The sequence below is a fragment of the Bubalus kerabau genome, chromosome 1, assembly GCF_029407905.1.
Source record: "Bubalus kerabau isolate K-KA32 ecotype Philippines breed swamp buffalo chromosome 1, PCC_UOA_SB_1v2, whole genome shotgun sequence".
Taxonomy (NCBI): Eukaryota; Metazoa; Chordata; class Mammalia; order Artiodactyla; family Bovidae; genus Bubalus; species Bubalus kerabau.
In genome coordinates this window covers 239,706,238-239,732,378 of record NC_073624.1, presented here as the reverse complement: position 1 = coordinate 239,732,378, position 26,141 = coordinate 239,706,238, and the positions used below count along the sequence as shown (strand labels likewise).

The 26,141-nt window shown below is 43.6% G+C and overlaps 1 protein-coding gene and 1 long non-coding RNA gene across 27 annotated transcripts in view; one reads left to right on the top strand and one right to left on the bottom strand.

Moving 5' to 3' along the window:
- EBF1 (EBF transcription factor 1) overlaps positions 1 to 11,133 on the top strand; it is a 429,773-nt gene extending 418,640 nt beyond the window's left edge. For all 15 annotated transcript variants that reach the window (XM_055560798.1, XM_055560723.1, XM_055560715.1 and 12 more), the window contains 2 exons: positions 1,444 to 1,638; positions 9,956 to 11,133. In XM_055560798.1, coding sequence (XP_055416773.1) covers positions 1,444 to 1,638; positions 9,956 to 9,987 — 227 coding nt within the window. In that variant the 3' untranslated portion in view covers positions 9,988 to 11,133. The remainder of the gene's footprint in view (positions 1 to 1,443; positions 1,639 to 9,955) is intronic.
- Positions 1 to 26,141, bottom strand: part of LOC129636993 (uncharacterized) — a 499,812-nt gene that overhangs the window by 38,335 nt on the left and 435,336 nt on the right. For 4 of the 12 annotated variants that reach the window (XR_008707270.1, XR_008707263.1, XR_008707260.1 and 1 more), the window contains 3 exons: positions 5,577 to 5,747; positions 1,163 to 1,256; positions 614 to 753 (listed from right to left, as the gene is read on the bottom strand). The exons of 3 other annotated variants lie outside the window; for them this stretch is intronic. This is a non-coding gene — a long non-coding RNA (uncharacterized LOC129636993). Of the gene's footprint in view, positions 1 to 613; positions 754 to 1,162; positions 1,257 to 2,586; positions 2,602 to 4,326; positions 4,342 to 5,576; positions 5,748 to 13,633; positions 13,649 to 21,731; positions 21,747 to 26,141 lie in introns of those variants that run through there. 5 more of the 12 variants (XR_008707267.1, XR_008707268.1, XR_008707262.1 and 2 more) reach the window with 5 other exon arrangements.

Below are 26,141 nucleotides of genomic sequence, written 5' to 3'. Positions count from 1 at the left end.
TAAAAAGGATGTAATAGGTCCTAGCCAAGCAAGCTACTGACATAGATGCAAAAGATGTGAAGATTCCTGCAGGTGACAAGGCAATATAGAATGTTTATTACATAATGTGGAAAATAATACAGTGAGGAAGAAGTACCTAGAATTTGAATTAAGTGCCTGAAAAATCATCGGACAGGACTCATACTTTTCCCTGGGGTACAGAGGAAATGGAAGGTGGGTGTGTGATGGCCCTAAGTCCTGAGTGTAGAGGGCTTTCGTGTGTACAATATCTATTTCCTAAAGTGACCTGAGATGACTAGCAACTAGTGAAAGATGAAAGGCCAGGTGGAGAGGACCTGCATCACTCACACTCTTTCATATCCCCCAAGCAGCTAGGTTGTCTCTCTCTCTGAGTCACCAGAGATCTCCTGTCATTGATAATCCACGTCCCCACCACTCCCAGACTGTGAGTATTTACATAAAGCTCCGATCCTGCTGCTTATTAGCTCACACGCATGCATCTCTGTACAGTTCTGCAGGAGGTAGAAAGGATTTGGAACTTTGACTTGTAGTCCCTCATTAGTCACTCAGAAAGCACGTGGTGGATTATTTATCCATCTGGCCTCCTACCTACCTCTATCCATGTTGTGGAACATGGAGATACAGTCATATCCTTCAAGAGGGCTTCTTCCCAGGTGGCTCAGTGGTAACGACTCCACCTGCCAATGCAGGAGACTCAAGATTCCAGTTCAGTCCCTGTGTGGGGAAGATCCCCTGGAGGAAGAAATGGCCTGTTCTTGCCTGGGAAATCCCCATGGGCAGAGGAGCCTGGTAGGCTACAGTCCATGGGGTCCTGAAGAGTCAGACATGACTGGCACACATACACATACATTTCAGGAAGCTGTAGTAGCTTCATGGGGAGACATCGGACACACACACCGCCATCCATTCATCAGTGCCTTAAATTAGAATCCTGGAATTGCCTTCAACTCACTCTTCTTTCTCATACGTCTCCTTCCGCTAGTGACCACACCCTCTCAGTCTGGCCACCTCCTGTCTCTTGTATCCCCAGACCCTTTGCTAGAACCTCAGTATAGGCCCTACCTGAAATACTTTTGGCACCTCCTCCATGAAACCTTCTTTGGTTTCCCTTCCCCGACTCCCCAGAGTGGGCCATACTTACTGTTGAAGCTATTATGTGATACTATTGCCTTGGTAAGAACACTCTTGCCTCCTGGCCTGAGATGCTCTAGCATACTGCCTGGCACATAGTCGGCCTACAATAAACACACAAAAGATCACGGTCACCACCAACAAAAGGAAACACGTGCCAGGTACCAAACGATGAAATCTGACAAGACCCTGAGAGTTTAGGGAAGGCTCGTGCTAGAAGGGTGGCCTGAGCGGGGTGGGCGTCAGGATGCCAGGAGAAGCACTGATTTTTCTTTTCCCCTTGCCCCTTAGTCGTGCCATCCAGCCCCACCATGGCCTCCTCCACAAGCCTCCCCTCCAATTGCAGCAGCTCCTCTGGCATCTTCTCCTTCTCACCAGCCAACATGGTCTCAGCCGTGAAACAGAAGAGTGCTTTTGCGCCTGTCGTCAGACCCCAGACCTCCCCACCTCCCACCTGCACCAGCACCAACGGGAACAGTCTGCAAGGTAAGCCCCAGGCCCCACCTGGGGCCAACCAGATGCCCTGACTCACCTTCCCAGGGCCTGCAGCAGACGCGCTGCTGCTCAGGGCTCACTCGGCCTTGGGCTTGCCTGCCCCTGTCTGCCCTCAGCTCTTCTGTTCCTGTGTGTTCGCCCTTGTTGGACCTGGCCCCAGGCCCCCCATATCCCTCCTCTGCTGGAGTTGCCTGTGCAGTTCTTCCAACTCCAGCAGTTCTGCTCAGGCCCTAGATTTCCTTGAGAAACACCGTCACCACTTACTAATGTCGTCGTTTCTCTTTCCTCTCTCGTTCCCTGTGGTCACCATAATCAGATCAGTCTTTTGTGGACTCTAGCAAGTTCTCCACTGCAGGGTCTCTCCCGGGACTGGCCTTCTCCTGAAGTAGGTTCCCTTCCTGTTGCCTGTGTCAGCATGAACACGTGTGGGGCTGATCATGGGGAGGGGGTGTGACAGCCCAGTCAGGGCCCTGAGGTTACAACATCTTAGACCAAACACCCAAGGCTTACTACTGCTGGGAACCAGAAAGCCCAAAGTGCCCCTGGAGGACCCTGGTTCATATTAAAACTGTTTGATTTCCTCCCCCTCATGGAATCTGGAAAATAAGAGTCACAAAGATTTTAGGGGACCTTTCTATTCATTGAGAAAAAAGGAACCTTTAAAACGGGTCTACCGCTTCTTACCTTCTCCTTAAGTGCCGGCACTGAGTTGGGGTATTGAGCTGCATGGCCTCTTTCCTTTCCCACAGTGGGACTGTGGGATCGGTACTCAGATTTTATAGACGAGAAAGCAAAAGACTAGTGAGGTTAGGGAATGGCTTGACTTGGAGACAATGGTATGTGGCAGAGGCTGGCTTCAAACTCAGGCTCAAAAGTTCTATCTCCTGCTCTATCTTCCAAGCACTATGCTACTCAGAGTGGGTAAACAGGATGCATCCAGGATTCCTAAGGCAGCTGGCAGGGAAGTAAGATCAATAAAATCATCAGTTGCCATTCTTTGAGCACTGACCGGTGCTAAGCACTGTGCCTGCTTTATCTTATTTAATCCTCACAACTTCCTGATGAAACACAAGGACCGTTATGATCTCCACTGAACAGAGGGTAAAACTCAGGCATCAGGAGAGTAAACACCTGCCCAGAGGCATAGGCAAAAACAGAGGGGATAAAAATAAACCCTCAGGATCTGTGCCCCAACCCAGTGCCCCACAGAACCTGCCTTTCAGTGTCCGGCGTGCCCATCTCACTGACAGAGCTCAGCCGTTGGGTCGAGAGCGCTCAAGAAGGCAGTCTTGTTTCTCATTGTCTATCTATACGTCCATACAAGTACTTTGTACTGACGTCAACTTACATCCATTCTCTCAAAGACTCCATGAGGGCAGTACGATCCCTATTATATAGATGGGAAAACGAAGGCCCAGTTTGCTCAGGGTCACGTATCTAGTAATGCTGGTGCCAAAACCGCAGCCCCTGCGTGTCTCCTAAAGCCGCTCCTCCTGCCTGCGCCCTCCTGACTCCAGAAGGGCCCTGCTGAGCACTGGCCAGTCTGTCCAGCAGAGGCGAGGTGAGTGCCCATGCCCATCCCTGAAACATCCCCCAGCAGAGCCATCTTCTTAGAGGGAAGAGGAAGACACTCAGGCTCTGGAATGACATTTCAGGCAATATTGTTTGTGGTAGAAAATGCTCAACCCCACTAAAGGGGAGCCACCCATTCATGCAAGTATCTTTTTCAGCTACAAATAATGCTCTGTCACCCTGACTACACCTCCAGCTGGCAAACTGAGGATGTAATGCCTAAGTGAACATAACTTATAATGGGTTTAAATAAGGATAAAAACGTATGGAAAGCAGAAATCTACCATTCCCAAGCTGCCAATCATAGCCCTTGTTAAATGTAGACTTGACGTCAGGAAGGAGGTGTAATGGGGTTTGTAATCAGCTGTGGAGAGGGTGGCATGTGAGAAGAAAAGGCCCATAGCTCTTCGAGGGTCCGTGACTGAAGTGGGCAGCCCTTCGGTGAGGCCAAAGGTCTTTTCATGCTGTGTGGATCAAGGAGGAACCAGGAAGGGTCTGAAAGGAGGAACTCAGCCCCAATTTTAGAACCTCCTGGATTAAGGGAACTTCTGGTGGTGTAAGGTGTGTGTATGTGTGTGTGTATACTTAAGTAATGATGAGATGGCATCAAGACAGGGCCACATAGAAGGTGTGTACATTTGTCACCCCTAGAGCGTTTCTAACCCAGCCTGCACAGAGCCCCAAAGTACAGAGCCTGCTTCCCCCTTCCCTTCTGACCTGCAGCCGTCTCCACCTCTCCAACCCTGCCCAGTGCACAGCGGGAGCATATAACTCCGGCACGCTTGTGCTCGACTTGCTGTTGTGGATGACACTGCCCTTCCCTTCTAGTTGAGTGTGGGTTCTGGTGGGTTTTGTGTTATCAGTTCTGTTATGCACCAAAGGTCCTTAGTGTCAGGGTGATGGCAGCAGAGGAAGTATGAGGAGAGAAATTAAAGTCACAGTAACTGACACCAACTTCCGGGCAGCTCTCCTCCGCCCCGCCCACTCTGCTCCCGCCGCCGTCCACTCACCAGGCAGGCCCCACCCACCCGCGCTGTGCGGCTGTCGTCTGTTTGCTTCCCCTGCAAACGTGGGCGCGGTGCGCCCCTGTTTTCAGCGGTCTCTTCCCGGGGGCCTTGGCTTCTGGGAAAAGTAATATTCTGAACGTGGGCCCCTAGACCCGAAACCTAAGAATTACCTCATCTTCAGCTTTCTAAATTCCACTTCTATTAAAAAAGACACGTAGGCTAGAGAATTGAGGAGGAGACTCTCTGGAGTTGTGGTATTCTCCTCGTCGTCATTGTTACAGTAACAGCTGTTTCATTTGGACCCACCTTGTTCAGAATTGTGATCATTAAGACAGGGCAAGTGACGGAGGAAGAGTTGGTTAAGCAAATTGACCATATAAGCAAGATTAGAGGTGACACAGTTAGGCTGTTAAAGTGTTTTAAAGGTCTATTTACCTCTAACTACCACTCTGCTAATTGTCCATCACTCTTTTTTTTTTTTTTTTTTTAACCAACTCCTTAGAGATCCGTCTCCTTAGCAGCCCTTTCTCAGCCCCTTCTGGTGACAGCACACATTTACTCCTCAGCAGATACACACTGTGGCCTCACGTGATGGCGACAACAATGGTCAGAGCCACTCATGTGGGAGGTTTTCTTCCCAGCCTGTCGTCTTCACCGTCTCATGTGTTCCTTCCAACCAGCCTTAGATATAGGCTCCTTATTGTCCCCATTATACAGATGCAGAAACTGAGAGCTGAGAAGGCTCATCCAGAGTTATAGGACTAGCACATCAGGGGAGATTGGGGTTAAGCCCCAGCCCAACTGACTATTATGTACGTATGAAAGTGTTAGTTGCTCTGTCATGTCTGACTCTCTGCGACCCCATGGACTGTAGCCCACCAGGCTCCTCTGTCTATGGGATTCTCCTGGCAAGAATAGTGGAGTGGGTTGTCATGCCCTCCTCCAGGGGGTCTTACCAACCCAGGGATTGAACTTGTGTCTCCTGCGACTTCTGAATTTTAGGTGGATTTTTTTACTGTCTGAGCCACCAGGAAAGCCCCAATATAAGCCCCTATGTTAAACTAAATGGTCATATTCAAGCCACTGGGCAACCAGCTGTGGAAGTTTAGATGAGGGAAAGATTAGGGAGAATTCAGACCAGCCTCATGGAGGTTGACTTTGAACTGGACCTTGGATGAGGGGCAAGTAGGATTCAGGCCCAGGGAGATGAGGTGAGGGGGGGAGGCATTTTAAGCAGAAGGTTTAAGGATAACCTGAGCCAGAGTCTCGTGTGGTAGCCACTAAGCCATGTACCCTCCTAGAGCACAGGTACCAAGAGGCAGGGAGAAAGGGTAACAAGGAAGTCCTTACCTGGGAGTCAGGAGCTCTATTCTTATATTTTAGAATTTTCAGTTTCTCCTGTGACTCCAGCTGGTTTTCTCTCCCAGGTAGGTAAAACCTTTGACAGTCTACCATTTGCCTGAGACATCTGTAGGACAAACTCTTATCTATCTCAGTATTTCTGGAGTCTCATAAAATGTTCTGTTTTAAAAAAAAGAAAGAAATGGTTATGGTCAAACCTCGAAAATGGTGCTTACTATCTTGGAGTCACAATGCATGCAAGTTTAATTAAAGGCTCTAAGACACCCAGCAGCTAAACAGAAGAGAGTCTCCCTCTTAGTTCTCTGCACTTATTGGCCCATTAAGACCAGTGGACATCCTATGAAAAACTATGTAAAATTTAGACATAGTTTGGATTTAAAGATAACAACACAGAGACATCTCCTTCCATTGTTATCAAGATGTCATTGGTCAGTCCTGATCTTAGACTCCTCAAGTGTGTATGTTTTCAGAGGCTTGAGTTACCTCATATGCTCAGTTATAGTCCTGGAGACACACTTTCCCTTCTCCCAAAGCTGGGCCCCTGAAGCATGGATTCTATCTAATTTTGGGCCTCAAAGGATTTCATTAAGAGATAGGCAGCCCCCAGAATGCTGTCACCATGTCACTGGACCTGCCCCCAAGGTGGGGATTTTAAACCCTATGTTCCGGACAGTCTCCGCAGTGAAGAATGAACAGAAAGCGTACCCACATAGTGCTTTTCTCCCCTTTCCCCACCTCGCTGGCGCGCAGGCTGGCCGGCCCCACCCAGCTCTCCACAGTCTGGTAGCACATCTCCTGGCATTGTGTTCTGCTTGACGCACATGTTGAGTTTGTGCAAGCTCGTGCCCTCGTCCTGTTCCCGATTAGCGCCGCATCCTTACACATGTGGTGGTTCGAGGACGTTCACATTCCACCCTCTCATTCCAGATTTCTCCCAGCTCGGCAGAACTTTGCATTTTGTCTTTGTTCTTATCCAATTAAAAAATGCGTTGCCGCTGAAGCCAGTAGTTTTCTGAGCTTCTGTCAGGGAATGTGAACACCCAGCTGCCAGGGGGATGGCAGAGCCACTTCGGTCTTGTGATGCCCTGGCACACATTACTCTGAGAGTGTGGGGGTGTCGTGGCCTCACGGAAATCTTCATGGGCCCCACTTGGGCAAGTCTTTGTGCCAGCACCATTTCTGGAACATTCTAAGCCTCAAACACCCATCCATCTCACCCACATAAGTAATCTTGAGGATTACGGCACAGACACAAGAAAAACAGCTTCTAACATCCCGGGAGCTTCCCCGCAGTCATGCAATGAGGTTTTTTTATTAAAAGGCCTCTTTAGCGTGCCTAAACCCAGAGGCCACAAACGGGACTCCTTGCCCAAAATTCACTCATCAATAAGGGTTCTGCATCTGGAGTCTAGGAAGTGATGGAAGAGATTTAGGGAGCAGTAACCCCCTGATGTTACGTGCAAAATTCTGGGTGTAAGCATCTCCAAGCCTTCTTGGACAGAGGTTCCCTGGCTTCCATTAGACCCTCAGAGGAGTCCGAGGACCAATGAAGGAGAGGGAGGGAAGTGGGGACAGACCACAGTCACCCCTAGACACCCCCAGACTGTAGGTTTGTTTATTTGGCTTTGATTTTAACTTTTTGCTAACACATATAAACTGGGCTATTTTATGTTTTAGAGACTCCACCTCTCCACCTTCTCTGGAGTAACATGTGGTGGCTATGTGGAGGCATTCTCACGTGGCAGCAGTGAGTGCCACTCTCGCTACAGAAGGCCTGAGTCTGGCTGAGCCACCTCAGTCCCCACAGCGGGAACCTGGCTCACTTAGGATGCCAGCCTGGGCTCTCAACGTGCTGGAGTTTTTAACCCCTGTGTCCGAGATTAAGAAACACTGTTAGCTCTGGACTGGCAGCATGTTAGTTAGCTTTGCTTTATAGCTTTTAATGTGGCCATAATAGAAGTTTCATCTTATTGATTTAACACATTATTCAGGTATCAGAACACTGAGTAGGTTTGTTTGTTTGTTTCTTTTTTTTTTTAATTCTGGTCATCTAGAATTTAAAAAAAAAAACCTGATGTTTTTAGGGCCCCATTGATAAATTTTGACTGGGTCCACCGACCCAAATTAGCAGGAATTTTGTCCATTTTCCCTTTTGCTTTGTATCATATGGAAACTTCCTGGTGATCAGGCTCTGCTCTAGGAGACTGCTGGGCACACAGGCTAGATTTTTGGAGGAAGGCATAAGGAGACACTTCTTTTGCCAGAGGCCGTAGCACTCCCTTGGGAAGGTCTGCCTTTTAGTAGAGGTGCCTGGACCTACCTTCAGCCTGGAAGAAAAGATCCTTAGGGAGGCAGCACCATGCTGAGCTCTCACTCTGCAAAGACCCTCTTTCCCAGTCCATCCTCCTTGCCTTTGGAGCTACAGCATCTTGAATTCTCAAGGCTTGGATTGAAATACCCAGCTTCCTGTGTCAGTCAAAATCAAGGGCTCACTTGCATCTTAGGGGCACACTGCATTTCCAATGGATCCCAAATCGTTGGGAGTTTAAGTTGGCCTGCTTTTGGCAAGAGACACTTCCTGTTTCTAAGAAAAATGGCTTATGAGGACTTACAAAAAAGACTCTAGGAGCTTTTGGACTGCAGAATGGCTCTTGCAAAACAACATTTGGATGATTTACGTGTAAATGAATCAGAAACATGTGGATTAAATTTCCTTGTGAATACAGATGGGTTTAAAAATTAACGGAAAAAGTGTTTGGCAAAATGCTTTTTTAAAAATTGAATCAAAAATGTCGGGGTCGGGGAGGGGAAGCAGAGGCTTGCAGGGCTCACAGCACTCAGAGCCTCACCTGGCCTTCCCGTGTCTACTGAAGGCTTTGGGGCTCTCTTTAAAAAAGCCCATTCTTGCAGACATGAGAGCTGGGAAATTTAGAGGGTCACTTCCTAGATGCAGTCACCACTGACAAGGACATTAATTTAAATTTAGAATTGCCAACAAAAAGAAAGCAATGACTTCCTTTCTCCGCCTGACAGGATGCTAAGCCATCACTTAAAGCCAAAGATGGCTGCCTCTTGCTTCTAATGTAAGCACTGCTCTCATCTCCACATATTTCAAAGCTGCCATCCTGAACTCTGCACTTGTCCCTTTTGAAGTGTTTCATGTTGGACAATACCTAGTTGATATAAGGAAACACAGCCCAGAAAAGTTTAGCAGTTTGCACTAGGTCACACAGCTAATTTAGCAGCAGAAGTTAACAGGAGCCCAACTCTTCACTAGGAGCTTATCAAAACTAAGCACTTCATATTGGTCATTAACATTTAAATCTCCCACAACTCTGAACAGTATCACAGCCCTAGCAAATACACCCCATTCCTAGCCGAGGAGGCAGAGAGGTTCACAGAGACAAGTAAATAAATCTGGGTGGAAAAGGAAGTGGCGACCCACTCCAGTATTTTCTTGCCAGGAAAATCCCTTGGACAGTGGAACCTGGTGGGCTGCAGTCCATGGGGTCGCAAAGAGTCAGACACGACTGAGCATGCACGCAAGCAAGCAAGCACCTCTGGGGGACTTAGCAAACGGAAAAGAGGTGGAATGTGGGCCTGTGGGATTCCATGCTCTTTTAATACAACTGTGTGAGGCCTCCTAACAATGCTTTGCAAGATTTTTAATTCTCCCATACAGCTTTCCCTTTGCCTTAGGATCTCCTTCAGCTTTCCTAGGCTAAAGTTTTCTAGAGACATGGTCAGACCATTTCAGAAACCTTGACTGCAGCAGAGGTATAGGGGACACCCTCCCTCCTCATCCCCCAGGGAATGACATCTCCTGGAGCTGGCTGCTTCTCACCCCAGGCCTGAGGACTAAAGTGGAGGCGCCCAAATCGCCGCTCCAGTCCTCAGTGCTCAGCTCTCATGCTAATACAGGACACAGGCAGAGCCATGGTTTTTTGTAGTGATTGCTGGCTGTTACGGTGGGCCAGTTTTTCATTTTATATTTTGGAAGTGAAAGCAAGGGGGAAAAAGAGTGACAAACTGAAAATTCCCACTCCTTTGCAAGCGATGGGGCTCTAACTTTCCCAGCAGTATTCAGACTCTGACTTGCCAGTTATGTCTTAAAATTGAAATCAGATTTGGAGGGACGTTTAGGATCATCTGTTAAAGACACATATACTCACTGATAACACTACATTCTTAATAAAGTACATGTATATTTTGTAATTAAAAATTCCTTCCAGGGAAGATGAGAAAGCTCACTTGTGGCTAATGTTCAACGAACATAGTGGGGTGTGGGTGTTTTTTCCCATCTTTTTTCTCTTTCAGTAGGAAGTTTGGACACAAAAGCCACTGACTCTTGTCTTCTCTTTCCACAGCAATATCTGGCATGATTGTTCCTCCCATGTGAAAGAATTGCCTTGAAGAATTTTATTAATGAAGAGGTTGGATTCTGCTACAGAGAGTAATCTGATACAAGTCCCAGAGTGGAACTTTTAACTCAGGCCTTTTTAAGAGGAATCACAATAACTGCAGATTTTTAAACAAACAATATCGCCGACCTAGCAAATACTGAAATTGGAAGGGATCTGCTAACGCAGGGTGTTGGTTACAGTTGTTGTACCTCCCACGTCCTTGGGGGGATATATTTATTCTGTGTTGATAAAATCAAATCCACTTTTTCTTTCCTTCTCTCTTTTTTTTTAAGCTTAACTGCAATCACTTGTCTTTTATAAACCGTAAAGCTGTATACAAGGGACACTATAAATAAGACTCCATGTTTTAATTTATGATGTTTTTAAAGCTGTGTAAAAGGAGAATGAAGTGGTGATATTTACAAAAAAGTTTAAAAAAAAAGGAAAAAAAAAAAAAAGCTTGTATGGGACAGAATAGGAATGCCAGTTAGATTTTTTTAGGAAACTAAGGGTCGGCTTCCGCGCCTTAAAGCATATCAAGTCGTAGTTACTCGGACAGTGCATTTCCAGTATCTAACTTAACATGCCACCCTTTAGCAGTGCAAGCTTATTCTCCCTTTCGTATTGTTGTCTTAAGTAACTGTGTAAATAAATGCAGCCTGGAAAGTTAACCAGTGATGTGAGTGATCACATTTTCCCCTTCTACTCAAAAATCCAGTGCCTCTAGACAGATGTTAAAACTGCATATTTAAACCTGATAGCACTCTCTCTCTCTTGCTTATGTCAACTTCTTCTGAAGCCAATGGCCTCTCGAGAGCTTGGAGGCACACACACTGTGTGAGAATCTCCTTTGAGACTGCATGGAACAGGGTCAGGCACAGAATTCCAAACTATTCCCTCCAGTTACTTATCAAGTCAAAATCCCAGTAACACGCTGCCATTTACAAGGTTAAAGTTTACTCATCCTAAATGCTGACTTCATCCCAATCCTCCAACACAGCAGGTCTTTGAGATTTCCCATTTGAGATTAGCGCCTCTATCAGTCGACCCTTACTATTTGTAACATAGTAGATTGAAACAATGGGTTAAGTGCTTTGGAATCAAGAATAAAAGGAAACTGGGAGAAAGGAGAAGAAGGTTGAGACCTCAAAACACAGTTTTCTGTTTGATGGGAATTTTTGCTCTCATTATCTGGGAAGTGTTCTTACAATAGAAGTTAATGGCAAAGATGCAGCAAAGCTCTGAGGATGCATTTGCCTGATATTTTTTTCTTTGCTGTTGTGTTTTTGTATGTAGTTATAAATACTGTAGATTTTTTGTGATTTTTTGCCAAAGTTGTTGTTCTATTTATACATTTTAATGTCTTAAGACGGTTTTTCAATATCATAAAAAGATTTTACTGCATATTTTGCAAAGGAAAAAAAAAAGCTCACTACCTTTAGCTTGCACATACTTGCAAAATTAATTAAAAGGCTTTTTGTTTTAAAGGTGATTTTGTAAGATATCCATATAAATAATGTATTTATCTTTGGAATTTGTACATTGCTTTCCCCTTCCTCCTTTTCCTCTGACTCCCAGTTTATTTTATTGTGTATGTTTGCTATGTGAAAAGTGCGTATTTGTTTGGTCACCTATAGTTAGCTGTTTCAATGTGATTTTTAAACATTTCATTTATAGTTATTTTTAGTATTGTTTTAAACCATGCTTCATTTTTTTTTAATTTTCACCCAAAAGCCATTGTCTATTTTTGTATTATTTGTAAGTTAAGAAGTTTTTTCCAATTTATGGCAAAAAATAGTAGCATATTATTCTTGTAGCATTTAGTTCCGTAGATTAAAAAAAAAAATGTATCCTTTGCTTTGGAAGCTTACAGAAGAAAACCCTAATGCTGTTTTACTCTATTAATATGCATGGAACCTCTCCCTTTGGAGTGACGCATTTTGTGCATTAAATTCCAGGGAGAAACTTCATAGAAATCAATGAACATACTTTCTTTCCTAAGTCTGCTTGTATATTTCCTCTGTCTTTCACATAAATATAAACCAGCAGATTGGATGCCTTAACAATGCAAATCATATTCATTTCACTTGTACATTGTAACTGTGCACCAGAACTGTCAGTCATCACTAACATTCTAAGAAAAAAGAAAAAGAAAAAAAAAGAAAGAAAAAAAAAAAAACAAAGAAATTGAAAAGCACAAAAGAACTGTTTTGTTACCTTAAGATAATGTAACTTTTTCTAGTAGAGCAAGAAAATTTACAACAATGCTGCAACTGTGCATGCCCCCATATGGATTTTGCAATGGTTTTCACTAGACTGTCAAGAGTGCGATTTTTATGGGTTGGGGCGGGTGGGGGAGGGGTGTTGCGGGAGGGAAGGGAGGGGAAGAAAGCTGATTTTTCTTGGTGAGAAATAATAATGATAAATAATAATAAAACTGGAAAATGTAAGCAAAGTGGACACATTGCTTCTCGGTACTCAGAAAGGTTGTCTGGATTTGTGTGGTAAGCGCTGGCCTGAAGATGTGTACAATTTAAAGCCATATTTTGTCTGGTGAGCCCCTTAACTGTTTGTGAAGGACCCCGGGTCAGCCGGTGAGATGTCCGGCTCAGTCCCTGGTGACAGACGCCACCCATTGTCAGCCATTGTAGTGATTAGAACTTTTCTTGAAAGTCCAAAGAGCCTTTAAAATGTGTATAATTTGTGTTTTGTTGCCTCTATTTACATTGATTAGATGAAAAGACATTCTGGCCCTCTGACCCTCTCTCTTCTACATGGAACTTTTTTACAAATAAAAGATGTTCCCCTAAATACAGAATATGGCTTTAAGAAGAAAACAAAATAGAGAATTCAACTAAGATTTCAGTTTGGGGGGAAAAATACAGCTTCTGGATGACTGGATTGCATAACACACCCTGGCCTCACATTGTACTAGGATGCAGCTTAACGAAGTCATCTCTAAATCTAACCTTTCACCTTCCTATCAGACTTTTGGAATAGACACACACTGTACAGTTCAATCGTTAGAGAACCTAACTACTGTAGAGATTGTTATAATTTTTTTTTTTTTTGCAAACATTCAAGCTGTAAAAACTTTTCAACTTTCACAATATTTAATTAAAGTTACTTCTTGTCTGTGATGGCAGCTTCTAGTTGTGTGTTCATTTCTCTATTTCAGATGAGCCCAAGTCCAACATAATGTAAAAAGGTCTGTGTGTGCAATGGCGTGGGGCCAGTGTTATCACCCAGAGAAAAGCAGCAAGAGGAGTCCTGGGACACCCACTTTCCCTCTTTGTCAGTGCATGGGCATTTGCTAATCTGGAATGCAAATTGAACTCACACAGCGTGCTGCTGCCCTCTGCTGGCAGCAGCTGGACACACAATGCCCATCCTGGTCTGAGCCAAGAGCCCCGATTACACTAGGCAAGCCATGAGATCCCCTGAAGTGACTGAATTATGAACCTAGGATCTGGCCTCGCTGGAAAGTCATCCTCCATGTTGCAAGTCTGAACCAAGCTCTTCACATACCACTGCTAATTAATCCCAATGTGCTTTCTGGTCAATTATGTGCCCTGGTTCACTGAGGAGGAGGCATGTGTGAACACAGAACTTTCCAAGATCTATAGTTTTAAATCCCATGTCGATAAAACATTTCTCCTGTTGGAAAAAAACAAATTTACCTAGGGTCAAACATTCCACAAACACCCAATGGGCACCTACTCCTGTAAAACTGTTTCACTTTAATTTCCATCATCATCATAAGTCTCTCCAATTGCACATTCAATGCTTTCCCTACTTTTACAATTATTGGACATGATAAGCTTAATGATGCTTATAAAATGCCTCGAAAACTCAGCAAATAGGCCACGCACTAACAGAAACTTGATGACCAGAGCTGCTAGGTCATCCTGCAACGACCATCAGGATCATTTGTGGTGGGCATTGCTGATACACTTTTGCTCTGGAGTAGAGCCCAATCTGAGGTGATGAAAGAGTGTAATGAATAAGTTAATAAGCAGAGAAGCCACCATCCTTATCTTAAATCCATGCTGATTAATTTGGTCATTCAATATACATTTCTGGAATTCTGTATCACGTACGGAAGATAAAAAGGGAACAAGAGTCCCCTGCCCTTAGGCCACTCATAATCTCAGACAAGAGGAATCTATACTCAGAGTAGTTTAGAGTGTTAAGGACAAGACACTCATAATGCTCCACAGAATAAGACGGGCATCCACACCTCTACATACTGCCTTCTACTTTCCTTAAGGCCTATTTCCTGGAAGGCCTACTTATTCACATAGACCTTGAGGGTTTCATCTGGTACCAGGTGAGGCCTGGAGGATTCTATAACAAGCACAGCAACACTGATCCTGCCCTCATGGATCTTTATAGTTGAGTGAGGCAAGGAGACATTAACCAACCATACAAGTCTAACTAACAAACTGATAAGGGCAATGAAAAAGTCTAGAATGCTCTGAAAGTGCATTACAGTGGGATCTGTTTTTAACCTGAAGGGTTGGGGAAGGCTTCCAGAGAGAGAGAGACATCTAAGCTGAGATGTGAAGGATGAAGTCAGCAGGTGGGGTGGCACCAAAGGAGAGGGAATGAGAGCAGATATAAGGATCTAGGCTTTGGGCATAGACAGGGCCCATTCAGGAGAAGGAAATGGCAACCTGGAAAATCCCATAGACAGAGGAGGCTAGTGGGCTACAGTCCATGGGGTCACAACGAGTTGGACACGACTGAGCATGCATCTGCAGGTGCGGCCCATTCAAGAACAGGAAGACTGTGTCTGTGGAGTACACAGCTGTGCGAGATGGCACTGAGGAGCCTGGGAAGTTCAGAACAGAGACTTAGGACCTACTATCCGTTTGGCACTTCACTGGTTTGCTAGGATGCAGTAGGCAAACCAGTCATAGCTCCAGCCTGTAGGGCCTGAACCAGTGGTCATAAACTCAATGCTCTGTATCTGACCACAGAGACCATGATGGTAAACCATGAGGTGGGTAAGCTGGGGTAAAAAAACAGACAAGGAACCCTCGCTTACTCCAGGCAGTTGTCCCCACATGGGAATGTAGCCCCAGTGATGCCCATCTTTCATTTTTCAAGAATGCCATTGTTGAATTATTTGAATATTATTGAATTATTTTTGTGTGAAATTCTCATTTTTTAAATGCTGCCATCTAATCCAAAAATAGTGCTTTCAAAACACTGCATTGGGGAAAAAAGAAAGTCCATGGGCCTCTAAGAATGTCAATTTGGGACTTGTGGCCAAAAGACAAGTTATTAAAGGAGATGTTTACCCAGCTTGATTTGAGGGTCCTATTCACATTCCTAGCACTAGGTTAGGAAGGCTGCATGGAATGGCCTGCCTGCGTGGTGTAAACAGACTCTCCAGGCAAATAAGGTAAAGCAGGGCATGGAGGGCCATGCTCAATGCCTCTAGAGCTGGCTATGTGAAGAAAACAACGTTAAATTAATCAAAAGAAAGGAACGTGGGGAAATGGAATATATAATTGTGAAAAAACTCTCCATATCCTACAGTAGCCATGTTCAATGTTAAATATACAGATAAGTTTTTTTTTTTTAATAAATTTCCTTTTGCCTTGCCAAAACACCCTCATTGAAAAGTTCATTTTTAAAAGATGTCCAGAGAAGTAAACCTTTTCCAGCACACTATGCTCATGGCCATGCCTGCCCTCACAGGCTCCAAGTCACATTCTCAAAAATGTTGCTCCTGGAATGATTATGCTGTCCCTCCAACATCTCAATTTCTTATTCCTCAACATTACTATCTAATCAGCCTACACATATTATCTCATCTTAGACAAAATACGACTAGACCTCACTTTGCTCTCAGTCTGTCCATCAGCCTTCTGCTCCATTTTATAGCAAGTCTTCTCTAAGAGGTGTCTGTCTTTTCTTCTTCATTTCTATTCTCTTATTATCTTACAGTAGATAATTTAATGACAGACAGGTTCCAAATAGGAAAAGGAGTACATCAAGGCTGTATACTGTCACCCTGCTTATTTAACTTATATGCAGAGTACATCATGAGAAACGCTGGGCTGGAAGAAGCACAAGCTGGAATCAAGACTGCCGGGAGAAATATCAATAACTTCAGATATGCAGATGACACCACCCTTATTGCAGAAAGTGAAGAGGAACTAAAAAGCCTCTTGATGAAAGTGAAAGAGGAGAGTGAAAAAGTTGGCTTAAAGCTCAACATTCAGAAAACGAAGATCATGGCATCTGGTCCCATCACTTCATGGGGAATAGATGGGGAAACAGTGGAAACAGTGTCAGATTTTTATTTTTTGGGCTCCAAAATCACTGCAGATGGTGACTGCAGCCATGAAATTAAGACGCTTACTCCTTGGGAGGAAAATTATGACCAACCTAGATAGCATATTACAAAGCAGAGATATTACTTTGCCAATAAAGGTCCATCTAGTCAAGGCTATGGTTTTACCAGTGGTCATGTATGGATGCGAGAGTTGGACTGTGAAGAAAGCTGAGCACCAAAGAATTGATGCTTCTGAACTGTGATGTTGGAGAAGACTCCTGAGAGTCCCTTGGACTGCAAGGAGATCCAACCAGTCCATTCTGAAGGAGATCAGCCCTGGGTGTTCTTTGGAGGGAATGATGCTAAAGCTGAAGCTCCAGTACTTTGGTCACCTCATGCAAAGAATTGACTCATTGGAAAAGACTCTGATGCTGGGAGGGATTGGGGGCAGGAGGAGAAGGGGACGAGAGAGGATGAGAAGGCTGGATGGTATCACCGACTCGATGGACGTGGGTTTGAGTGAACTCCAGGAGTTGGTGATGGACAGGGAGGCCTGGCATGCTGCGATTCATGGGGTCGCAAAGAGTCGGACATGACTGAGCGACTGAACTGAACTCTTACAGTAGATAATTATCTTACAGTAGATATTTGCTGTAATGATGCACAGTGGGGAGTCTTAAACTTTGCAAACAAGGGATCAAACATGTATTTTACAAATATCCTGATAACCACCTAGAGAACAAATTGGAGAGAGGCAGAGGGTAAAGAGAACAATTAGGAGTCATTGCCATGGGTAAGGCAAAAAAATGCGTAGCTTGGACTAGAAGCATGGGAAAGGGGAAAATAGATAGGATTAGACATATTTAGCATTTGATTATGGTCAACAATAGTGTATTACAAGCTTCAAAGTTGCTAAGAGACTAGGTCTTAAATGTTCTCACCACAAAATGAAACAATTATGTGATGCCATGGAGGTATGTGTTAGTGCTAAGGTGGTAATCACATTGCAATTAACATGTCATACATCTTAAACTTACACAATGTTAAATGTCAAGTATACTCCAAGTAAAAATATCTAGTGGATAAAACCACTCTGATTTGGTGATGAGGCAATGTTAGGATTGGGGGAGGAGGAGAAGTCAAGATGAAACTCAGTTTTCTGATTGAGACACCCACAATTAAAGAAGTGGTTGATGTCTCTATTTGGGCTGTTTCCTACTATTAAGCTATGGAGCTTGGTAGTGAAATCCTTTCCTACCGTTCCCTTTGTTTTCCTTCCCTCTTCCAAGTATGATCCTCTTCTCCAGAGGTTTCTATATTTACATTAGGAATGAAATTCAGTTCCCGGAACTGGAAATATTTTGCTACTTTTTTTTTTTTAACTTAAGTATCAAGCAGTTTTATCTCTTCTCTCTAGAGAGTTACGCTACAGTGGGACTGATTTTTATCTACTTGGCATACTTTTTTCCCACTGATTGTATAATTTCCACATTCTATATTAAGAAGGAACGTTCTGAGCCCTGGAGTGAACCACAGGCCTGAGAGCTGACTCTTTGCAGGAAATATATTGCACAGGGAATTAGGTTATAAGGAGCATCCAGTACTCCACAAAGAGTCAACAAAATGTCAACAAAAAGGAGGGCATTCCATTGAAGTTGATTCTTTAAATAACATAGATTTGGGTGGGACTCCGCAAGGAGTCATGGCCATAAAATGAGGGAGAGCAGGAAAAAATGAATTAGAACCATCAGCCATGCCTTCTCTCACACATTTGTCTATTCAGTATATTTTTACCAAGGACTTTCTCTGTGTTAAGCACTTTGCTAAGGGCTGGGGTTTAACTGTGTCTTAAATAGACCCATTTCCTTCCCCCCATTACTGCCTAAAAAAAAGTTGGACATGACTAAGTGACTAAGCAACAACAAACCCTACTATATCTGAACAAGCCTGTGGCTCTGTCTCTGCATACATGTCAACACCCACATTTAGTTTAAAAAAAATTGATCCCTTATTCAAATGCCTTAAAGGCATTATAAGAACCTATCTGTAAAGTCCACAGCAATACCTGCTAAAATTCTCTTTCCTCTACCATCCTTTTTCCTACTCTCCTTACTCAGACGCTACTTTGCTCAATCCATCTGACAACAGTCTATTCTGAGTTGATGTGATTTTTCTTTTTACCCCAACCCCCACGCCAGTGCATTATTTTCTCTCACTGCATTGTCTTTCTTCCAGCAAGAAAATCTTTCCTCTTCAGCAGAGCTGGGGAAAGGAAAGACATTGGAGTGGCCAAACGTGATTCCCTTTGACAACTGGGGGAAGGGAAAGTCCATAAACACTTCCTTGTTAATAATGTTTGAACATATTAGACTGTGAGGGGCAAGAATAGGGAGCAGTGAGCACATAGAGCAAGATTCATGGGTCCACTCCTATTTGAGAAACAGTCAGCAGGGCTTCCCTGGTGGCTCAGATGGTAAAGAATCTGCCTACAATGTGGGAGACCCAGATTCGATCCCTGGGTCAGGAAGATTCCCTGAAGGGAATGGCAACAAACTTCAGTATTACCTGGAGAACCGCATGGACAGAGGAGCCTGGCAGGCTGCAGTCCATGGGATCACGGAGTCAGAAACGGCTGAGTGACTAACATTTCATTTCATTTCAGAAGGGTAGAGCTGGTAGGGGTGGGAGGGTGTGCAGACAGCATTCCACATGGAAGCTGCACGTCACCCAGAGTGGAAGACTGCTCCTCCTCTTCATTTCATCTCCTCCACTGTCATATCCTTTTCCGTTTCCTTCTGTGTAACACTCCTGATCAGTGTTTGGCTCACTGGTAGCTCTTCAAGCAGAGCAATTACTCTGATGATTCCAGCACCACTATAGGGAGACCTTCTCCTTCTCCCTGCCTTACTTCTGCCTGCACCATGGATTTATTGCATGGGATTCTAGGGATGTGGTCAACTTTTCTATAATCCTTTAAAACCAGCTGTAACCAGATGAAAGGTTAGGGATCCCCAATACTGCTCTTTCTAATTCAAAGGTAAACATTCCTACCCTAAACTTCATGCCCCAGTTAGAACTGGACATGGAACAACAGACTGGTTCCAAAGAGGAAAAGGAGTACTTCAAGGCTGTATATTGTCACCCTGCTTATTTAACTTATATGCAGAGTACATCATGAGAAATGCTGGTCTGGAAGAAGCACAAGCTGGAATCAAGACTGCTGGGAGAAATATCAATAACTTCAGATATGCAGATGACACCACCCTTATGGCAGAAAGTGAAGAGGAACCAAAAAGCCTCTTGATGAAAGTGAAAGTGGAGAGTGAAAAAGTTGGCTTAAAGCTCAACATTCAGAAAACGAAGATCATGGCATCTGGTCCCATTACTTCATGGCAAATAGATGGGGAAACAGTGGAAACAGTGTCAGACTTTATTTTTGGGGGCTCCAAAATCACTGCAGATGGTGACTGCAGCCATGAAATTAAAAGACGCTTACTCCTTGGAAGGAAAGTTATGACCAACCTAGATAGCATATTCAAAAGCAGAGACATTACTTTGCCAACAAAGGTCTGTCTAGTCAAGGCTATGGTTTTTCCAGTGGTCATGTATGGATGTGAGAGTTGGACTGTGAAGAAAGCTGAGCACCAAGGAATTGATGCTTTTGAACTATGGTGTTGGAGAAGACTCTTGAGAGTCCCTTGGACTGCAAGGAGATCAGTCCTGGGTGTTCTTTGGAAGGACTGATGTTGAAGCTGAAACTCCAATACTTTGGCCACCTCATGCGAAGAGTTGACTCATTGGAAAAGACTCTGATGCTGGGAGGGATTGGGGGCAGGAGGAAAAGGGGACGAGAGAGGATGAGATGGCTGGATGGCATCACCAACTTGATGGACATGAGTTTGGGTGAACTCGGTGATGGACAGGGAGGCCTGGCGTGATGCAATTCATGGGGTCGCAAAGAGTGGGACATGACTGAGCAACTGAACTAAACTGAACTGAACACAGTTGTGGAATGGACTATTAGAGGCCTATTTGCAACTCAGCACAAGAAATCTCTTGAAGTCACTTATTCCTTCTTTGCTTAATTAGTCAAATATATAAGTGCCTCATATAGGCCAGACATCATTCTAGTTGCTGAAGGTAAGAGCCGTTGGACATGGGCAATAATTCAGCACAAAAAAGCATATTAATAAGCAAACATACACATTGAGAAGAGCCCTGTGAGGGAAACTGGCAGGATGCTGTCTGCCTCCTCATCTTACTGATGGTGGGCTTGGACACATGACTTGATGCAGTCCCTGGAACATGAGCTCGCATGATATAGGCAGAGGCCACAGATGTGACTGTGAATTTTGACTTGGTTCTTACACACCACAGATATGCCAGGAAGAGAGCTTCCTCCAAAAAACTGCTGAAACTTAAACTTGGATCCTGATATGTCCATACACAGAACAAACCGGAGCCCACTGACATCTCGGAGTTGAGCTGCGCTGACCCTCGGCCTACAGCCCACTCACCCAGACGTGCTGACAATATCAGCTCTTCCTTGGATCTACTGTCCTGCAAATCTGCAAGGGTGAGAATTAAAACTTGCTGTGTTTGTAAACACCTGTGCTTTGGAGTGATTTCTTATGTGACATTATTGTGGCAATAGCTGATCGACACTGAAATAGAAGCCTAGATGTAGGTGCAGTTGTAAGAAAAAACTGAAAACAAATTATTTTAAAACTCAGTGGTGGGTGGTGAGGAACCAGTTGGAGGTTGGGAGAATCATGACCAGTGGTATGCAACAGAGAAAATATTAAGTAAGAATTTAATAAAACATGGTAAAAGTAATACCCGAGATAATCTAGACAGGTAGACTGGGAGTAGGCTAAGGAGATTTGGGAATGAAATATTAAAAGCCTGAGCTCATTGTAGGTAGCTACATTTGATAAGATGCTATATGAAAGAGATGGGCTCAGAAAACAAATGGTTCAGTTTACAAACACAATTGAGAAAGAATACAGAGCTCAGAAAAGTTGTCTATGTAAGGCTAAGTGATAATTAGTGGAGATAATTAAGGAAACTGATGTAGTCAAAACTAGGCACCACAGAATAAACCTTAACTATCACAAACCAAACCCAAGAAATGCCAAGCTTTCTTTCTCTATAGCCATCAGTCCATGTCTGCATTTTTTTTGTCCATGAAGATCTCTCAGGATTGAATTCCCTTATTTATTCAACTGGCACTATGCTAGGTGCTGGAAAGCCAGACATGATTTTTGCCATCAAGGAGCTTTCCATCTAGTGAGAGAAGCAAACCTTAATAAGATACGTGCTGTGCTGTGCTTAGTAAGATATGTATGCAATTAAATATAATACATGATGTAGGGCAGGAAAGCAGGAGATCATCCAGTTAGAAACCAACTTTCTTCGGAACACCAAGGAAAGCTTCCTCTGAAAAAATGGTGTTCAAGCTGCCATCTGAAGGGTGAATAAGGCAAGAAAGAACATTAAAGAGAGAATGAATATTCCTTGCAGTGGACCTGAGAAAGATCAGTGTGGTTGGAGGGGAAGAGAGGTGAAAAATGGTCCTATTGCGGGACCCAGACTACGCGGAGTCATGTGCAGGTCAGAAAGAGTATGATTTGTATCTAAAGAGTTTAAAGAAAGTCGCAGTAAGATTGACTGAGAAATTTATCAAGCACCTTTCAAGAGACTTAGGTAGACACTGCAGACAAATATTGGGGGGCACTTGGAAGACAGCTCTCAAACAACTCCCCTCCACTGGTGAGTGCCCCTGGCCTGGAGCACAGGGAAGAGCTCTGTTTGCTGCATCTTGCCCACAATGCTATGTGTCAACTCGTAATAGCTGGTTCACCTTTACCTTTCCATGAAGCCCATTATGTTTTAAACAATACCCATCAGATCTTGTAAGGCTTGATATTTATTTTATTTCAACTATCACTCTTTTTTGTCAAGTGTAGTCTCATGCACAGCAGGTGAACCTTAATGGCTTAAGGAATAAATAGAAAGCTGACGGGCTCCCACCCATTAGCTAATGGAATACTAAGCAAAAGGGACTACATTCCACCCCAGTGCACTTAGCCCAGGATTGCTAGAAATTTTAAAGACTCCAAGCTAACAACACTTCATGGGCCCAGGGGAAAGGAGCTCAAACTCAAGTATGGCTCCTTTGATAGACAAGTGAATGAACGTGGCTATCATTATGTAATCACACAACTTAGGAGTTATTTATTATCAACTGCACAACACATTCTAGAAACACATTGGAGACACTTGGTCTGCCAGCTTGGTACATTTGTTGGCGCTAACCTGGCAGATGAAGGATCCTGATGGGAGAATCACTCAGCCCCTTTGCTTGTTCTCACTCCATTGGTGTCCCAATATTTCGTGGGAAAATACGTGAGGAAAAACAGGCTATTTAAAGTACATCTCTTTGAAGTAAAGGTACCTGACATTCGTGTATCTGGAATGCTCCTCACCTATTTAAATCAGCCACCTTGCATGTTGTGTCCAGACTTTCTTTCCAAGGTCTTTAATCAGTTGTTTCAGATATATGTGTCTCATTAGCATCCAAGCAACACAATCACTTTTTTTCTTTTTTTTTTTTAATCCCAAGTCTCACGATTTTATTGGGCTACTAAGAGCTTGATTTGTGGGAATAGTAAGAGAACTGATGCCGTGGATCACATTTTCCAGCAGAATGAAGAAACCAGCAAGTGGAGCCCCAGGGACACATGCAGGGGTGGCACTGGAGAGCTCAGAACTCCAGCTCACACATCAGCCAAAGCAAAGACTATCACTTATCTAATCACCCCGAATACCTTTATTAGGTGGATTATGGGTGGGAAGGAAGAGATTGAAAATTAATTGGATTCTGGACCTGCTAAACCCAAAAATGGGGTTTTAGGAAAAGGGACCAAAAAAAAAGGTAAGTGAACCACTAAGCTATTTTCCATTAATACTAGTCTCACACTCAGAGAAATCAGTAGCTAACGATCAACCTCAACCTTTGCTCTGATCCAAGGCCAAAGAATCACAGTCCCTTTCGAGCTGAACGGATAGCTTTAGAGAATATTTTTCTAATGCCCTTGCAAAACGAAGGGACTCAGGAAGCGGCAGCCTAAAGTCATACAGCAAGGGTGAAGCTGGCACCAGACCCCTCATCTCCACTCTACTACAAGAGTTGCTCTCATTCCCTTTTTGTGCACCCCTACTTTTAGTGCAGTGGTAGCAAAGATTCATCATGTTAATTTTAAAAGCTGAAGCACTGAATAAAAAAGTCCTCTTCTCATTGAGATGTTTTCACAAAACAATATCCAAGAAATTATTAACATGTCATTTTAAGAAAGCCCATGTAATTCCTAACTTTTGAAGTCAATTTCATGATGCATTCAGTAATATGGACAGAATTCCCTGAAGGGATCAGGAGAAATTAATTAGCAATCAGGCAAATCTAGGCTCCTCCTTCCCAGCACTGGGTCCATCTATGAAGAAACCTGTCCTGGAGGAGTCTGGACACTAGGAAATGCTAGCTGCGATTCAGGCAAGAGATGATGGCCCTTCCTGATTATCTCTGTGCATCTCTTCTTATTCTGCTTCCCATTAGCAGCAAGTGTTGTCTGCTTACATCACAAATCAGACCATGCAATATATTCCATCTCAAAACCTTTCAGTAGCACCCATCACACTTAGAAGGAAATACTTGCCTCTTCTCTTAGCCACTGAGCTTTTCAGGATGGAGCTGTGCTTCTGTCTCTGAACATACCTCGTGCAGGTCTCCCCATGCTCATTATACTCTATGGACATGCTGTGCTTTTTCCCACTACATGACCTTTGGACTCACTCTTTCCTCTGTCTACAAGGAGTTTTTTCTTTCTCTTTGTGTATCTGCTAACTTCGTGTCCTTTAGGTCTTGTTTAACACGGTACTTTCTCAAATGGACTATCCCTGAATATCTCAGATTTCAATCCTTTTCCAACTGAGATGGCTTACCCCTCACACCCCATGTTTTGGTCTTCCAGTACTTGGCCTGAGCTCTCATGATTCTGTTCATATGTTTACTTGTGTTTTCCTCCCATTAGAATGTAGGTACCACAAGGGTAGAAGCCATGTTTGTCATGCTCACTATTGCATCCTCAGTGAATATTACAATGCCTGCCTGTATGACTTAGGAGTTAGGAAGTATTTTAGAGGGGATGAAAAAGAACCTTCCCTGGGAACAGAAAAAGACAGATTATGAACACTATTTTCCATAGAGAAACTGAGGCCCAGCACTTGCCTAAGTGGAGCAAGAGTTAAACTTAACTTCCCAGGATTTACTGGTACTGCATGATGATTGGCAAGGGTTTCCCAGAGGCTGTGCCTCTAAGCAAAGATGCTGGAAAGGGCTCCTGTGGAGTTCATGAAGCAAGACAGACCCCTCCAAACTTTGGGGAGGACTTCTAAGGCTCTCTATCTGGCTCTCTTCCTCCTCCTCTTTTTTTTTTTTTTAATTAAAAAAATCTCTAGATCTGAGGAGAATTTTTTTCTAAGTCAGCCTCTATTCATTTTAGTGGAGAGGGAAATGGAAATCCACTCCAGTATCCTTGCCTGGAGAGTCCCATGGATGGAGGAGCCTGGCAGGTTACAGTCCATGGGGTCGCAAAGAGTCAGACATGACTAGAATGACTTAGCACTTACCATTCATTTTAGAGAGAGAGATTTAATTCTGTAATCTATCTTCTATGCCTCTCCCTATCCAATTTTTTCATCTCTACAGTCCACAGACTGACAGCATAAATATAAAGTCAAGATGAGGAAGAAATTTTCATTTCCCTTATATCATGCATGACATTTTAAATATGCCTTTCCCTTCTAATAATGTACACTATATGTTTCCCCTTTTACTTTGGCTTCTAGGGAGCTCAGGAGAAAATGTAAAGTTCAACCACAAAATTTTACAAACATCATCCCCTACTCAATGCCCATTCTTATCATTCCCAATTTGAAATATATGGGGTATAAGTTAAAGAAAACTTAACTTAGAAAATTGATCTACTATTCCTTTCCATCACTCTGTTTATCCAGTGAGATGATCAGACACATTTCTCTCTCTGCCACCTTTTAATTCTGGCTGTAAATTACCACCTTCATTTCATTTCACTTCATTTTCTGAGCAGTTATGCTATAGATATATGCTCATAAGAAGAAATCTGTTCTAGTGGTAATGCATAGAAATAAGAGGTGAATAATAACACAGGGAAAGATTCATGTTTACTGTGTGCTGGGTGTTGTGCACACATCAGTTCATCTACATCACCTAGTGACATTAATGCGGTTCCCCCAAGGACCTGGAGGCTTAGAGAAGTTCTTTAATTTGCATAAGGTCACTGAGCTGCTAGGTAAGTGCAGAACTGGGTCTGATTCCAAAGCTCATGTTCTTAATCACAGCGCTAATTCAAAGACTATAACCTGCCTTGTAAATGATCTGAAAGGCTGTTAAAAGGAATGGCTTAGTACAATGATCCTTGTCACCAGCATTAACTATGGGCACTATTGTCTTTGGCTCTTTGCATGATAGAAAAGTTATTTAAACAGTCTCGAAGCAAAGGATGGGTTAATTAAGCTGGTTAATTAGCTGCAATGAATACTAAAAAAAGGGGGGATAGCTGGTTTATAGTGGCTGCACATTCTTCTTTTCTTCCACATTTCCTCTTTTATGTATTATTTCCCCCCAACCATCCAAGTCACAAGTTCCTAAAATGGCTGTGACTGAATGCAAAGCAGAGAAAAAAGATGTTTCTTTCAGGCTTTTGTGTTTTAAAAGCCCTCACAAAGAGGATTCTAGGCATTCACAAAATGGCTGGGAAAACC